This window comes from Podarcis bocagei (genome assembly GCF_964188305.1).
Source record: "Podarcis bocagei genome assembly, chromosome: 1".
In the NCBI taxonomy this organism is placed as follows: Eukaryota; Metazoa; Chordata; class Lepidosauria; order Squamata; family Lacertidae; genus Podarcis; species Podarcis bocagei.
Genome location: NC_138125.1, coordinates 82,933,956 through 82,951,532, shown reverse-complemented (window position 1 = coordinate 82,951,532; position 17,577 = coordinate 82,933,956). Strand labels below are relative to the sequence as shown.

General features: G+C 43.5%; 1 protein-coding gene across 5 annotated transcripts in view; it reads left to right on the top strand.

The window, feature by feature from the left end:
- The window catches only part of MYRF (myelin regulatory factor), a 97,753-nt gene that overhangs the window by 47,360 nt on the left and 32,816 nt on the right, over positions 1 to 17,577 (top strand). For 4 of the 5 annotated variants that reach the window (XM_081205894.1, XM_081205897.1, XM_081205895.1 and 1 more), the window contains exons 4-7: positions 7,023 to 7,084; positions 11,383 to 11,710; positions 14,288 to 14,460; positions 14,845 to 14,968. In XM_081205894.1, the coding sequence (XP_081062020.1) occupies positions 7,023 to 7,084; positions 11,383 to 11,710; positions 14,288 to 14,460; positions 14,845 to 14,968 (687 nt within the window). Of the gene's footprint in view, positions 1 to 7,022; positions 7,085 to 7,132; positions 7,524 to 11,382; positions 11,711 to 14,287; positions 14,461 to 14,844; positions 14,969 to 17,577 lie in introns of those variants that run through there. The other variant, XM_081205898.1, reaches the window with a different exon arrangement.

Genomic DNA, 17,577 nt, shown 5'->3' with positions numbered 1-17,577 from the left:
TGATCTACTAAAAGAGCCAGGACTTGAGTGACTTTGGGAGGTGGGGAATGAGCTGAAATGTTGGCACATGAATGGTAAAAATTAGAAGGCTAAAACCACATTTTAGATTTTGAAACACCAACAGATAATTTATATAGAGTTAAGTACAGTAGTATTCAGATTATTGTTGGTTATGGTTTTCACTGATGGAACTTAACTGGACACTTCATGGATATTTACAATGGTTACAAAGAAGGCCAGTTAGTTGTCTGTGCAGCCTGCAGGTGAAAATAGGAAGGCTTAGAAGTTGCAGGACGTGGATTTTAGGCATTTTAAGGGGAAATGAACAGACTGCAGTATTGAATGTACCCTTGCTATCTTTCCAGGGAAAAAGTATGTGCCTGTCAGGAAACTATTCCAAAGGGATGTCTGACCAAAACTCTATTTTATGGCACCAAAACAAGTGGTCCCGGGGAGTGCCCTAGATATCGTTTTTATTAGGCTTGAAGAGCATGGAGTCTAACCCAAATTTCTACTTCCTTACAATTGACACTGGGTATAGCCTTTCAGAGGAAAAATGATAAATATCAGTTAGGTGAATTTAGGGAGATGATGTGTTTCCCCTGTTCTGCCAAGGTGAATCATGACTGAATGGGAGAAGGACATTCATTGGATCAAGGAGAATGGAATGGTGGCAGGAGCTCATTGCTATGGGAGTTTGTGAAAGTGATGCTTTTGTGGAAGGGACTTACTGGGGCAAACAGGAAATAGATAATGGAGGAGGAGGAACTGAACTTTGGTTGACAGAAATCTGGATTTCTTGCTAAAGCTGTCTTACATGTACATACCCAGCTGTCTTACATGTGCATAGCCAGTTATGTCCTGGCTCACTGTGGCCTGTGAGCTTCTCAGACGTTCCGTTAATAACACCGTACTCATGAACCTTTTGACTCGCTGAGGAGGAAGGGCCAGTTACAGACTATTGACAGCCACTGCAGTTGTTATGAGGGAAGCAGAAGATCAGTTCGGCTGGTGGGGGTGGGAACTTTGCATGATTATTAAGGACTAGATGGACTGTAAATGGAAAGCAGGGGGCTAGGGGAAGGTAAGTCAGCCTGAACTTCACAGGCAGATTTAAAGTACATGTCCATTTTTTTTGGTGTATGTCCTATAGGTATGAATGTCAATCCTAGAGTTGGGAGAGAGGGTTTTATGGATTTGATATTTATGTACTTGTACAGCACTTTGGGGATGAATGAAAAATCGATTTAGAGGTCCTCATTTCACAGGCAGGTCTTGTTTTCTCACCAGTTGGAGTTACTCTTGCTGCTGTATTTGGGACCAAAGAATGTGCTGAGTGCATCAAATATCTAATGTTAAGATATGTCTGAATAACTAGCACTCTGTGCCTTCAGCCCAGAGGCTGGTTCTTCATAAGCTAGCAGAATGTGGAGGATCACAGAGGATGATCTGATGCTGTGATGCCATCAACGAAGCAAATTATTGGTCTCCATGCAGCCTTCCACTTCTGAATGGTTCTAATACACTTGCAAACACCGTCATTCTAATAAGGATGTGGGGTTTTTTGGTTTTGTTTTTTGTTTTTTGCTGTATACTACCTGTGGGGAGATGCAGGAATAGAAGCAGAGATTTTGTTATCCACTTGAGGCACAGGTTAATGTAGAATTAAATCTTTACTCTGGAATCCCAGTTAAGATCCCTAAAGCTTGTCTGAACATTAGCTAAAGGTATTACATGCTGAGAACCTTGGGGAAGCATCTAGTTTGTTTGTTCATTTGTTTCAAAGCCTTAGACCAACAGGATCAAATAATAATGTGCTGCTTTGTTTTTCAGCCTAGCAATTGAAAATGTATTTTCACAGTCTGCTAGGAATGGCACCTCTGATGTTCCTTTTCTTGAATTCTTTGTGCACACTTCTGCAGAAATGCTTTCCTTACTGGTCTCAGAGGAAGAATTCATGAACATTGTACCGTAACACTTTTTCAATTTCTAGAAATAGAAATTGGGGGAAAATGAAGGATTAACATATAAAACAAGTAAATATAAATATGCACATTTTCCGTGTAATATTTACATTTATATGTTTTTATATCTATCCTTTACCCTTTTTTTAAAAAAAAGATAAAAATAAAAGCTACCCTGTCCTTATAAATACTATCCAGCACTGCCAGCCTACAATAGAATCCCATCCAGAAGTTAGTACAGTGGTACCTCGGGTTACATACGCTTCAGGTTACATACGCTTCAGGTTACAGACTCCGCTAACCCAGAAATAGTGCTTCAGGTTAAGAACTTTGCTTCAGGATGAGAACAGAAATTGTGCTCTGGTGGTGCGGCGGCAGCGGGAGGCCCCATTAGCTAAAGTGATGCTTCAGGTTAAGAACAGTTTCAGGTTAAGAACGGACCTCCAGAACGAATTAAGTATTTAACCCGAGGTACCACTGTACTCCTTGATTCATCTCCCTCCTTTTACCACAGCAATTGGGGTCCCTTTGTTCTGAATGTTACTTGGAAAAAGTTTCCTTTTTTCTTTCCCATGCAAGATCCTTTTTCTTCTGCCAAGCTTTCTGATCAGTTCTCTGGATCAAAGATTGCAAAACAAGCAGTGCTCCTCTGTGGGATGCACCCTGCCAGGTGGGCTCACTCCGTGGATTGGCTCGGCCTGGCTGTGCTGTGAAGGATATATGCAAACACTTCTGTAAATATTTGGCTAGGAAACTGAAAAGGTACAGGGCAGGAAAATCTAATGGACAGACAAGAAGAGAAAGTTATTCAAAGGAAGTCTACTGGGGCCTTGAAAAGAGCAAATAAATTTGTCAAGTTTGCCCTCCAGAAGGTGCACATCTCACTTACAGCTGGATCACAACAAGAAGAATTTCAAATGAGGCTGTGCCATAGATAATCCACTGACCTAAAATTAAGGTCAAGGCTAGCTAACTGGCCAGAACACAAGTGTGAGGGTCAGGAGAAAGAGGTGAGAGTCACAGAAGATGTTGTTGTTGTTTAGTCGTTTAGTCGTGTCCGACTCTTCGTGACCCCATGGACCAGAGCACGCCAGGCACTCCTGTCTTGCACTGCCTCCTGCAGTTTGGTCAAACGTCACAGAAGATACCTGTGTCTTAATGCAGAGGTGGGGAACCCGAGGGCCACATTCCCCTGTGGACAGCATTCCTGGGGCCTCATACCAGTGGTGAGCAGGGCCAGGTGCAAAAGCTGTCACAGCAACGGATGTGAATCTTACCCTTGTATAGTAAGTTACATTCCAACCATGCAAAGGCAGAGGTTTACACATCATCCTTCATCCTCTTTCCAGGTAAACAAGAGACACTGTCACAGTTCAAGGGCACATTCCAGCCCAGCAAAGCAACCAAGGAGCACCTGGCCTGTGAAGGGTGTGTTGTGTGACCTGGGAAGACTCCTGAGGGCTCAGTTCAGAAGCCTGGACATTTAGCCCCCTGAGCCTGAGGTTCCATAGCTTTGCTGTAAGGAACAGAGGCATGAGGAGCTTCGTGACATAACGTGCTATTTTGAGAACCAAAGAAGGGGTGTGCTGTATGCTTCCTCTGACTTCCATAGCCCTGCTAGTCATGGCTACTAATTATTGAGGAGAGGCAACCATTCTGCTCATTGTGTGCAGTTGGTGCTTGGAGGAAGATAGGCAGGACTTTGGGAAAGTTACCAGCGTGTTTGTTGCCATCTTTTTTTGCTGAGAAGATCCTCTTCATCTCCAGTTTGTTGTTGGGGTTCTCATCAGAAATAGCACAGGCTGGTGTCATGGGGGATGGCTGGCGATGGAGCACAGAGCCATCTCTCTCCTCTTTGTTTCTAAACCCCTTGTGGAATACATTTGTGCCTAAGCCCACCTCTCATTTGGATACACAGCAGTTTGCCTGTGAAGTGTTCCACTTTCTGAACTATTTCTTTTTGCCAGGTTTTCCAATTATTTTTCTTTCCTTGATCATTCAATCCTGTACACTCTCTTCTCATTTTTAATCCAACAGCATGGCCATCTAATTCCCCATTTCTTCAGCAACCCTTGTCTCTCTTTGCTGGTGCATCTGCTTCCTATTCCTTTCCTGGACTTCAACTCCTGCTATCCCTGGCCATTGGTCATGCTGCCTGGGGTTGATGGAATTCCAACAACATCTGGCAAGCACCACGTTCTTCTCTCAGTCCACAGTCTGTAAAAAATGTGTAACTATAATTTTCCTAGCTCAAATGTTGAGGCTTGACCTCTCAGAATATTACACATATCCATACTCACCCACTTATTTTAACAGCCTTGCTGAAAGTCTGATATTTTTTACTTCTATTCCCCTTTCCTAGGTGTGTACACTTGGAGCCATAGTACTCCTCCATTTCTTTTCCATCTTCATCCAGCCTGTTGCTAATTCTTTTTTCTGAAACTGCCAAGAACAGTTCTTCTGTTTCTAGTGCTTTAAAAAAAAATGCTTATCCATGCCCTGGTTCTCTCTTCTCTTGACAATCAGAAGTTTCTCTTTGTTAAGATTTTGTTCCTCTCTAGTCAACCTCTCTTGTTTCCTGCTTGGCAGGGGGTTGGACTCGATGGCCCTTGTGGTCTCTTCCAACTCTATGATTCTATGATTCTAACTCAGAATAGCTTTTTAAAAGAATGATATACTTCTTTCCAGATAGATAGATAGATAGATAGATAGATATCTGTCATCACTTCACCCTTATTTTTTAAAGCCGACCACTATGTATCTAGCAGTATAGGGCTTGGAACTAGATTTCCTGTCTCATCCTCTTCTGTTATTTTTTGACACACTTGCTGCATCACGCCAGCAGCAATAGGCCATCTGAGGTCTCCATACATTTCCTGGCTGCTTTCTTTCACTTTTTCAAAAAGCAAGCAGGGAAATGTATAACTGAAAGCAACTCTTGGCTAACAGAGTAATGCATTCTCCATGGTCTATTTATCCCTTGCCCTCTTTACTCATGTTGCCAACAAAGCATGTGCTTTATGTGGACTGCAGTGATACTAACACTTCTTTAAGAGAAACAAACTAGCTTAATAGCTGAGGCTACCAACTGACAATTTAGACGTTGCTACTTGTGCGAGTTTAATAATCTGAGTAGTATTGGAAAGGTCTGTCATGAGCTAGTCTTCACAGAAGTAGTCCGATTAATAGCACAGGAGAGAATGTCAGTGTTGTCCTGAAGTGACTTTCCATTAACTCACTTGGTTTCATTAGACTTCAACATCCATTCCCTCCCTTCCCCATTTCAGTCTCATCTTGCTGGCTTTTGTGTTTACTTGACCTTGTCAGTCAGCACAATTGCAGTCTCCATCAGCTACTGGTAGGTGTGTTTGGAGACTGAATCCCAGTTTATGAACCAGTAGGGAAGTTTTCAAGGCTCTCTTCTTGTAGTTGCAGGTGCTTGGGATGAAATTTATTTGAAAGGGAAAGAAGTGTACTGTAGCTCTTAATTTTGAAGGGCATGGAGTTGGGGGCTGAAGAGTGGACGCTAGTTGTTGTTGACTCACTCTCATTTTGAATCCTCTGTTGGAAACATACCAAAGAAAAACCCAGTTTGAGCTAAGTACCTAAAGACCCCTGAGATTTGTTACTTGTTTGTTATTCAGCAAAGCACTGTGCATATTAATGGCACTCTGTAAGTCGTCTTCTTCTTTGGTGATCAGTCGTAGCCAAGTAAGATTGTCTTCCATAAACACGGTTTTAACAATGTGTCTGTAAGTGACTGTGGAGGCCAGTTCTGGATCCACACGTCCTTCCACAGTGGGGACATTGGTTTCCGGGTGGAAATTGATCACGGTGTGGATTTGCCAAGGGTGCCTTCCTCTTAGCATGTTTCTCCCTTGCGTCCTGAGTTTGAGTGTCTTCAAAGCCCATGACACCTTTGGTAAAGGCTGTTCTCCAATTGGAGCGCTCGCAGGCAAGTGTTTCCCAATTGTTGGTGTTTATACTACATGCTACACAGGAAGTTAACAAAATGGGACTCATCTAATGTAAAAGACTGAAAAGGAGAACTAATTTCAATATCTTGAGGATTATTGCACTTCTTAATCAATTTCCAATGGATTAAGTATAGTTTATTCATTGTTGTCCCATTTCTTGTAGAAAAGTCCCTGGGGAATGCCTGTTTTTGCTGAAATGTGTCAGACATTAATAAAAAGTGCCTTATTCTCTGACAGAAAGCTAACCAGCAACAAAAACTCTAAACTCAGAATTCTTTCTTGTCGTTAAATAGAATGTTTTGGTTTACTTTGCAGTGGCTGTGGCCAGACCCTTTTCTTTTGCCTGCTTCGGGCTAGCTTTGTCAATTTCAGTCCAGGGGCTCCACATGTAGCCTCAGGTATACTTGATGATGGGATAATCTGGCCCTTAGACTCATGGCTTTTTCTTCGGATGGGTCAGTTTTTGTAACAGAGCCAGATTCCCCAAAAGCCTCCTCTGTATCTGTTAATGATCTTTTTCTGGGGAACAGATAGATTTCTGTTTTGGCTTCTTTTAGCTGAGCAAAAGCTGCTGAGCGAAGAGAGGAGTCTTATTAGGAGATCAACAAAATGGCCATGAAGTTAGATGCCTATGAATAAAATCAAAGGGCTCACTGTGAGAATAGCATAGGCTGGGTGTGAAATAATACTAGTTTAAACAGTCGCAAACTCTTTAATAGGGAGGTGCTGTAGTGAGTAGTTAAGGGGGCTAGACATGGTGGGCTTCCTGGCATTTTGGGGAGTGGCCAGTGGTTGGGTCTTTCGCTGGAGGGAGAATTTGTGCAGGAAGACCTGTCTGTAGGAGGTCACACTGACTGACTTCAGTCTCAGGAGGATTTGTATTGGCGAACAATTCCAGAAAAATGCTTGTCAAGTCCATTGTTAATCTCTACCAGCTGAGGGTGCTGCAGGCAGTGGGGTTATCCATGGAATTGTTGCTTCTCCCCAAGGTTTGAAGGATATTTTGCATTCTTTCACCTTATCAATTTCTCAAGACGCTTGTTTGACCTTTCCCTCTATTTTTTCCTCCATTGCTCTTCAGCACTTTACCCGACTCTCCCCCGGACTCTGGATCAGAGGCATACTCCCCCCAGCAGGTGAATGGTAAGTGCTCAGATTCAAGCCCAAACACACCGGCGTCCCCCCCTTCTTTGGTTGGCAAAAGTGGTTGGCTCTGAAATCTTTATCGGACAGGGGAAAAACAGACTGCTGCAATACGTGAAGAGATTATCAGTTAGTAAATATTCCTAGACTTACGCCTATTGTTTTCCTGCTACCCTTTGGAAAGAGTGGGGGAGGAGGGGAGGAGCAGGAGCACAAAGAGGTGTGTGGGGAGAGGAAGATGTAAACCTACCTTTTGAAAGAGGAAAATGGGGAAACTGTTGACTTCTGCCTAGTGAAGAAGTGAAAATGGAGTGTTTGAGCCTTGTTTTGTGGATGGCGGTGCTGTCAGATGTTGACTTCTGGAGAATTGTGTAAAAACAAGCCTATTCCAGTAATGAAGACCAAAGCAAGGAAATTGCCATGAGCTTGCTATTAGACGGTAAGTACGCTCTGAGCCTCCTGCCACCTTTTTCCTAGTTCCGATTGGTACAGGGAGACTCTCCTCTGTTTCCTGTGTCAGGCAGAGAAATCTTAGATACACGATGGAGGCTGGGTCTGTGTTGTCCCCCACCCCCCACCCCCCACTTGTTAAGCAAACTCAGTCTTTCTCTGCCCTTCTCCAAGCTTTATAAAAGTTAAGAGAGGGAAGTGGGAGGGTAGAATCTTTCTCCACTACCTACATTTGCCATCCCATAATGAGATTCCTCTCAGGAGATTTAGATTCATACGCCGGAGAATTAGCAGCAGAGGGAGAAGAATTGGGTGGAGTATACGTTGGTGTGTTGACGGGAATTTTCTGATGTTTCCCCACTGGCCCCTTCTTTTAAAACCTCAGCCCTGTTCATAGTGGAAGCAGCTACTTCTCCTTTCTCCATGGAAGAGGTCAAGAGTTCTGTTTATCTCACTACAAAAATCCCTGGAATTCCTCCTGGCCCTTCTTTAAATATAGCGAAGAGGCCAGATTACTTGCCACAGAGTGAACTGCTTTCCCTCACCACCAAGGCAGCAGAAGAGGGAGTCTGAACGGTTTCATCCTGCTCTCATTATCCTGGAGAGGGGAATAGGTAGAACCTCAGGCGTTGTAGGGGGCAGGATCTGACTGAGTCCTGGTGCATATGCAGAGTGCCAGTATATATATATTCTTGCCTCTGTGGTCTCATGGTTTTCAAAAAATCCTCCATTGTTTCAAGGTGTATTTGGAAGCCAAGTCAGCCTTTTACAAGTGGAAGATAAGATATGGCTTTCAAGAACATATTTTTCCACAACTTGCTTGCATATTCATTCTGCCATAACAGTTGCCCCAGCCAGTTTTTAACCTGTGAATGTCAAACATTTGATACTGGCTTCTGTAGTCTCACCAAAGCAAAATGTAAAGCCTGACATTTTTCAAAAATGAAAATTATAATAGTTTGTAGTCTAGTTCATTGACCAATGGTGGCCGTCAACACAACTTGTAGTACTGAGTTCTATGAGATAATTTTGTCTTTGTGTGAAGTTCCATTCCATTTTACTATAACTTTTAGAGGTTCAAGAGCAGTTTTATCCTGCCTTTGGCTGAGATACAAAGGAGAGCTAATTTAAAAAGCTACCCCTATACCCTGACAAACCAGAGCCCTACATTCTTAACTTTAAATCAGGCTTCAAAGTTAAGTAAACTTCTGTTTTGTTGTACTAAGGAGGGATGTGAACTTGAGTCAAGGGCTTTCGTGAATGTCCTACAGCCTGTTCCTAGATATGTAAAATCTTTGCATGTACTGTAGGCTTCCATGCCACCCTTTCTGCATGAAATCAATAAAAGCCCAGCAAGGAGAGTTTGCTGTGGTCTTGTCTTTAACCCGCCCCCCCCCCCACCACATGTGATGTGATTTGTGTGTATTATTAAAAACAGTAATTTCCCCCAAAGTCACTGAAATGTCTTCTGCACAAGAAGGTTTTGAAATGAAACAGGTATTTCATAACTCATTTTGGAAACATGTTTATATTTCAAACATATAAAAGCTGGGAGACAGGCCATAAATAAGCCTCCATTCCATATGAGTCCTGTAATTCTGTCTTTGTTTGGTGGTGTACTTTTCACCAGCATTCTTTGTGTCTTTCCAGTGGTAGTTCACGATGAGGCCTTCACTAGACAAATCTGAATCTTGGGTGCCTACAGAGATACCTACCTACAGGAGGTAGTGGGGTGATTCGATCTCTGCTCTGTAGGCCCCCTTCACTTCTCCAGTGACACATGTAGCTATCTCTGAATCCAGCACCAATCCAGAAAGGGTTTCAGTAGTGGCTTTAAAAAATAATAATTCAGGGGGTGGCTTCTTTTATCCGATAATTTGCTGCCTTTAAAAAAAAAATTTAAAAAATTATTATTGTTTTTTAAAAAAAGTAATCATTGCTCTGGTGTGTGGGCAGTGACTTTGTGATTGACTCCTGAGCCAGCCAGCCAGCACTCTGTGCAGATGGACTCAACTATAAATGGGGAGAACTGGTTGCTCCTGGCCTCAGTTCTCTGAGGAAAGTTGCATTCCTTACCTAAAAGGGGTAGGTGGAGATCCATGGTGGGCTCACCCCTCAAAATAGGTCTATATTTGTACTCAAAGTTGGTGAGAGAACCTGGCTGACTGCTGGGCACACTGAACAGCAACACCAAGCTTTTCAGAACGTATATATTCTCAACTCATTTCTAACAACCTTTGGTGATGATATTTCTGTATGAATAAGTGATGAAATGAAACAGAAAAGCTGTTGGTAGATAATGGTGGAAAGGTTTTGTCCTTGTGTGGCTTTGAGCAACGGTTGTTGTTAAATTAAGCCAGATTTAGTCACGTAACTCAACAATTCTGACTCTACTGCCCCATTAATGCTTTTAACTGCATGGATATATAACCTCTTTATTTTTAACTCCATGGACTGGTGTAATCTGAGGTCAAGTTATTGCTCCTTTCAAGACCATAGAGCATATATTTCTTCAATGTGTTGATGCCCTTTGACATTCCCATGGAGCGAGGGTGCCATGCTATCTTGCTGTGGGGGAGAAAACTGCCTTCTGATAAGGGAAAGCCTGACTTCGCCCTGTGGAGAGACAAAACAGGAGAGAAACCTTCTAGTACTCCCAGCAAGGAGGGTCCCTGAATCAGGACTGATTTGGGAGCCATTCTGCTTTGAATGTGTGCCTGCTGAGGGTGGAAACTGACGTAACTCTAAGGGGGATGTTCTGCCAGGGCAAGGATTTTTGCTTGGGCAAGGGAACAGTCTCTCCCTTTCTCCCCTTTGTACGTCCCTAAATCTGTTCTAGGACCAGGTTTGGGAAGGCTGCAGGGTACGTAGAGCAGGGTGGGGAAATGTCCCCTTGCACAAGCAGAAATCCTTGCGCTGACAGGACGTGCTAGGAGAACAGCACCCTGAGACTTTTAAGAACTTTGCCAGCTAGTTATATAAGAATCTCTTTGTCCTACCTCCACATAATAACAGTGGTACTATGAGAAGCCTGAAGAACAGGCAAACTTCTGAGTATGTAAAGGAAAAAGCATTTGAAGGCTCACCTTTAACGTGGCGAATGTCCCAACAAGATTAGTGTTCCTGATGTGAGCCTGGAAATATATATCATGAAATACAGAGAACATACAGAGCATCCGCTTCCCTTCACCTCTCATTTATAATATACCAGACTAGTCACATAACAGCTTTTTGTGTGTGTTTGGCGCTCAGTATCATAAAATTTCTTGAATGAATTTACCTGCTTGCTGAAAAAGAGCCTTTACGCATGGAGATTCAGATTTTTATCATTTGGATTTTTAGGAGGGCAGGAAGTCATTCTCCTGTATTTGCTGGATTACTCATTTGTTTCTGTTTGCGGTGCTGCCCTTTGGTTATACATTTAGCAATTAATTCTTTTTTTAAAAAAAATATGATCTTAGTAATTTTAAATGAGTTGAAATTTCAAGATACGCATTTAAAGTGTCAAAGGTTTGCCCGTCGTTCCAGCTCACTGAAAGAGAGCTTATTACTCACTATACAATGAAATAGAAGTAATGCTGCCTACATGTTTTACCATGTATCTCCCAAGTAAAGTGGCTCGAGATGTACTATTGTGTCAGTGAGTGCTGAAAATGTAAGGAAATGGGCTGGAATATCTCCCTAAGGCCATCCATGTCTGCGGCCTTATACTGTATTCATTCAGAACACACAGCTGGAATGGCTGCCCAAGGCTAGAGGAATGTTCAATGAGACTGGGGTGTTTTTCTGTAGCATAATCTGGCTATACGTGTGCCACAAATTAATCTACTGACTTTCTGTCTTTTTAGATCCTCACCTCCTTCGAACCATGACTCCTGAGAATATGTGTCATATAACTCCCCCTTCCCGCCTGGAGCACCCACCCCCTCCTCCACCGCCACCGCCACCCCCTCCACCATCCCACCTCCAAGGGCCGCCTCCACCACCACCACCACCGCCTCACCCACACCAGCAGCCGCACAGCCATCACTATCCCAGCATGCAGCGGGACATGTACATGAAGGCTGAGTCTCTGATGCCCCAGTTCACTATTGGACAAGGCATGTCACCTGGAGATCTCCACCATGCCCAGCAGTCACAGATGCTTCACCAGCTACTGCAGCAGCATGGAGCAGAGTAAGTCCTCGGGGAAACGATGGATGAGATAGGGAGGGAGTAGAAGCATTACTTGAGCCCCTGAGACTTGTTATGATCCCAGTAGACATTTGTGGTTCGAGTGTTGGACATGGGAGACCAAGGTTCAAATGCACGCTCAGCCGTAGAGTTCACTGGGTGGCCTGGGTTAGTCACTCTCTCCTATCCTACCCTGGATCACAGGGTTGTTGTGAAAATAAAATCGGGATGGGGAGAACCAAGTACAAAATCTTGAGCTCCTTTTCAGCAACAGCGTGATATAAATGTAATAAATATAGCTAAAGTAATTGAGAAATGTGCAGAGTTTGCTATTGAATTACATGTATAGCAAGAGGCCCAATAATAGTCACAGGGACTAATATGGTAGGTCAGGGGCCTATGATGATATGCTGTTGAGGTGCAGTTTGAAAAGAGTGAGCAGCAAAATGAGAATTGAGCCAAGTTCTCTTGGCGTTCTGAAAAAATACAAAAGGCAAAGCTATACCACAAGCAGAGCTTTGCCCTTTCTTCCACTGACGATTCATTCAAATTGTTGTTCGTTAAGATTGCTGAGACTTCTGTTGGAAATCTCATGTGCCCCTTACAGGACTGTTTATCAGGGGACGATTGTGTGTGTGTGTGTGTGTGTGGCAACAATTTTTTAATTTGTTTTTAAACAAATACAAGAACCATTAAACACTTATCCAGCAGTACAACTAATGGTGTTTGTTTTATCCATTGACGCTAGACATAAAATTACACATTCAACATTTAAGCATATCATTAATATCATTACTGGGGGTAATGGAGAGCATAATCCCAGCACTAATGCATCTAGATCCACGGGGGTGTGATTTCAGATTTAATAGCTGGAGGCAAAGTCCCTGACAAGGTTTGAAAATATATTCAGGATTGCACTGCTTTTGTAAAAAGTGATTTTAAAGATTGTTTTTGTTTCGATAATGCATAACAACTATTGCAATGGTAGTAACACACACACACACACACCCTTTTAAATTAAAGAGATTAGTGCCTTCAGCATGCATACCAAGTACATAAGCTCTTTTAATTATTTATCACATTTGTCAATTGTGGCTGACCTAGAAAAAACACACAAATGCATGTAACACTCCTCGAATGGCTCACCTTACTTCAAGAGCAGGTTTGAGGAGGAGGAGTTTGGTAGAGAGAGGGACTGAGGGATTACTTAGCCCTTCCCACATACTGCTTCTACAATCTGAACGTGCATTTGTAACTAACTGGGGGATGAGGGAAACATGGTTGTGTGTGTGGGGCCAGTGGGGTGGGGTGGGGTGGGGAAGCTGTTTTTTCTGAAAACGGGGCATACATAAAACTGTTGGTGGGGCTTAAATCATTAAAATGCTTCTCCGTGCATAACAAATACCTGCACACTGAAAGCTAGCATATGGGAGAGACATGTTTGCCTTCAGTAGTCATTATCCAGTTCAGACCTAAGATCCACCTTTATCCAAAATGTGCATTATGAGATCCATTTATTGATTTTTACCGTAGATGTGTACAAACATTGCCAGGGGTTGGACTAGATGACTATAGCATTCTTTGATTCTGTGAATGGTAATGTGTTGTTGGTGAGACGCGCCTAGGTCAGTCTGCAACCCAGTTGTGAGTTCCACTCACCAGGAATAACTCACAGTATTCTAGTTTTCTATGTGCAGGGATTAAAACAACAACAACAACATTTGTATGGAGGAGGGTTCAGTCACATGTGTCCATAGCTTCATTCTCAAGTCTGGCACAACCTAGACACAGATACACCCCCTCAGTCACCTAAGAAGAAACCTGCCAATTGTTTCTTTCCCTCTTGGGTCAGGTGAGGACAGAGGGAGGGAATGTACAGGTTTAGAATATGCCTCTATTTCAGCACCAGACAACAATTTTTGAGCGACTCTTTGTATACCTACAGAATTATGTGAGAGCTTGGCTGATGCTCACCTCCTGTACCCTGTGGAATCCTCCCCCCCCCCATATATACAGTAGTACCTCGGGTTACATACGCTTCAGGTTACATACGCTAAAGGTTACAGACTCTGCTATCCCAGAAATAGTACCTCGGGTTAAGAACTTTGCTTCAGGATGAGAACAGAAATCATGCTCTGGTGGCGCGGCGGCAGCAGGAGGCCCCATTAGCTAAAGTGGTGCTTCAGGTTAAGAACAGTTTCAGGTTAAGAACGGACCTTCGGAACGAGTTAAGTACTTAACCCGAGGTACCACTGTACAGTCATACCTCTTGTTACATTCGGTTCGGGTTACGTCTTTTCAGGTTGCGTCCTGAGGCGACCCAGAAGTACCAGAAAGGGTTACTTCTGGGTTTCGTCATTCGCACATGTGCAGACGTGCAAAATGACGTCAAACGCATGCGCAGAAGCGGTGAATTGCGACCTGCGCGTGCGCAGACGCGGGTTGCGTTCCTTTCAGGTTGCAAACAGGGTTCCGGAACGGATCCCGTTGACAGCGGAGGTACCACTGTATTTACATTTTTATGGGTTATGTGAAGTTGGAATGTTCTCACTGTCTCTTTTCTGTGTTTGGCCCCCACAGACTTCCAGTGCACCCTGCCAAGAAGAGGAAACACTCAGAGTCACCCCCAAATACTCTCAATGCCCAGATGCTTAATGGGATGATAAAGCAGGAGCCAGGGACAGGGTCTGTGCCTCTCAACCCTGACAGAGCCCAAACACCTCCTTGGCATCAGCAGGGGGCGCTCTCACCAGGTACAGTCTCCAGTAGTATTGTCATATGTTATCCGTGTTCCAAAAGGGGAAGAGTTCTATAGAGTGGGTGCATGGGAGGAGAAACTGAGGAATGGGGGCCATGAGGAAGAAATGAGGAAGGTGTGAGCCATGTGTCTCTAGGGAGAATGTGCTGTTTCATACCAAACAGAATGTGTGGAGGCAGTTCCCCAAAGTTGAAAAGAGCAGAGAACGAAAAACATTTTCCTTTCCTTGGTTACAAAAACCAAGATGGGATGTTTTGCATGGTGGGAAAGCCATGGGGACGTCGGACAAGAATGAATATTTCCCTTGTAGCAGGAGGGCTTATTTGCATGAGGTGTAAATACACAGTTTTGTAAATACACAATTTTACTATTGCTGCAGGCTTGATTCAGGACAATGACAGCTTGAATGGTTCCTACTTGGATCCCAATTACCAGTCTATAAAATGGCAGCCACATCAACAGAACAAGTGGGCGACTCTGTATGATGCCAACTACAAGGAGCTGTGAGTAGAGATGATGCCTGTGTACACTCCTCTGCATGCCGGCTCAGAGAAATGGAGCTGATTTACCTTCATATTTGCTCAAGAGTAGCACAAGGAGCTGGAGGCTGGTGTATATAGCATGCAAGAAAAGCCTCGCAACTTTGAACCTCTTTAAATTGCCACTTTAAACCATTTTAACAATAGTAAAATTTCAATATTGTTTACTAAGCACTTACAGTTATTAGGTGCTCTACAAAGTACATTTAAAAGACATTTTCTGTAGCCATTGCTGTACAATTGGAACAGAAAAACACAGAAAGGGAAAGAAAGAAATGAGGAAGATGTGACTAATAAAACTGCAGCAATCAGAAACAAGACAATCAGTTGTGGAAGGCTATCTTGAATGGGTGTATTATCAACTGATAAAAAAACAGAAAAGGCACACTAGCCTTTTTGCTCCTCCATCAACACTGTTCGCTTGTTCATTGATTTCTGAAATCTCAATGACACTTCTCTCAAATTATTGCATCGTTGACATTTCCTCAGGTGTCATCCTGGTTTTTGTAGAAATTGCTGGGTTTTAGTCATTTTTATACTTTCGGAAGTGTGGCACGAAGTGATAGCATTTGCGCCTCTCCATTACCTGGACACCTTTTGACAATTGCCTTTTTAAAAATGCTGTCCTATTGTCTGTTTAGAGCAGGGGTTGTCAACCTGGTCCCTACCGCCCACTAGTGGGCATTTCAGGATTCTAGGTGGGCGGTAGGGGGTTCTACAGCACAAGCTGAATCACTCCTACCATTGAGCACTGGTGGGCAGTAAGGAAATTCTTACCACCAAGAAAGATGCATTAGTGGGTGGTAGGTATAGAAAGGTTGACTACCCCTGGTTTAGAGGGAAAGGGTAAGAGTGGTTTCCCCAGGAGCAGGCACTCAAGTTTTAGGGAGAGGGGAGTTAGGTTTCATCAGCAAAGGTGACCCCTCTTAAGAAGGCAGTCCATGTTGATGCTTGTGCAGCAAAATAAAATAATATATCTTTTGGCTTCTGGAAACACCCCGAGTGAGAAGACTGCAAAATTCAAAGAACTCTAACTGTAGAAGCCAAAACAAAGGGATGGAAACAAACAATAGGTGAGGAAATGTAGGCTTGGGAAACTGACTGATAATGGAGAGAGCATATACCTTTTCCAAACAGATAAATGATAAGGTGAAAAGGAGTACACAGAGAAAGTAGCAAACAGGTTGGAGTGCACTGGCAAAGCAAAGGCAATCAGAAGTTTAAGGAAGGAACTAATAACCATGATGCGTGCATCAAAGATGAATATGAAAGAAGCATACAAAGTGGTGTGATATCTTTTCATTGGTCTAATATCTGTTGGGGTTTAGTCTAGTCTAGACTACTTAAAGATAAAGGCAGCATCTCTTAGCTAAAGCCATGTTATGCTGAATGATGATGGTCAGCAAGTGTATGCATGGCATTTTGTAGGCTAACATAAGCCAATTACCCAGGGGAGAGTCCTATGTGGCACAAGCAGGTGCCCGCTCCTGCAGTGGGGCTCCTCCTTCCACCCCACCCCCTTTGCAGTCCATCACACAGCCCCAAAATCTACACCAGAGGGCTGGAGATAAAATAAACTGGAAGTGGGCAGACAAAATAAGAACATAAAAATGTGGCCCATCTAGTCTGGCGCCCTGTTCTCACAGTGGCCAACCAGATGCTCATGGGAAGCCAACAGGACACCATTGGATGCCACCCATAAGCTCTTACCTTGAGGAGCTTACAGTCTGAATCTAGGTGAGAATTGTAATGGTGGAAAGTCAATAAAGAGAGAGGAGGAGACACTGGTAACCAGGAGTGGCCAATGCATGCAAATATAGTTGCCTATCTTCATCAGAACAGCTTCACCAATGTACATTTTAGATTACACATCCCAAAAAGTGGGCTTGGAATGATTTCTGGGAATGGTAGCAGGGCCCAGCTCTGTGGCCACAACAATAACTTTTTCCACCTATGTATAGCTTGGTTTGACTGGGAGGAGAGGTGGGATTCACAGAGGAAATGTGCTAGAGAGAGGGACAGAGATTGGAGGGGCAGGAACGTGGATAGAGTGAATGGTAAGAAAAGAGCAGCTAGAAGTGGCATTGAAAAAGGGTTTGGCAGGGACACGGGGAATGTAATCAAGCAAAGATTGTTAGACGTGGGAAGCATGAGAGATAGAGGAAACAAAAGTGACAGGGATGGAGGGACTTTAAACAAGGTTGTTTTTAATGGTTTTAAGATGCCTTGGGCACTGATTTTGAGCCCAAAGACAGTGCAGGATAGCTCAGTTGGGAGAGCACGAGACTCTCAATTTCAGGATCATGGGCAAAAGATTCCTGCATTGCAGGGGGTTGGGCTAGATGACCTTTGTGCTCTCCTCCAATTCTGTGATTGTTATATGGATAAGAGAGCCTTGAACGGCATGAATCGGAGAGCTCAGAGGCAGGATAACTGGCAAACTCTTGGTGACCAGCTAAGATGTGCCTGGGAAGCTATGGCAGCCACATAAGGTGAGAGCAAGAAGCAAATGAACGCAGCTTCCAGGGTGAAGGAGAGACAAACGTTCAAGGGGTGGGGGAGAGAAACAGCTG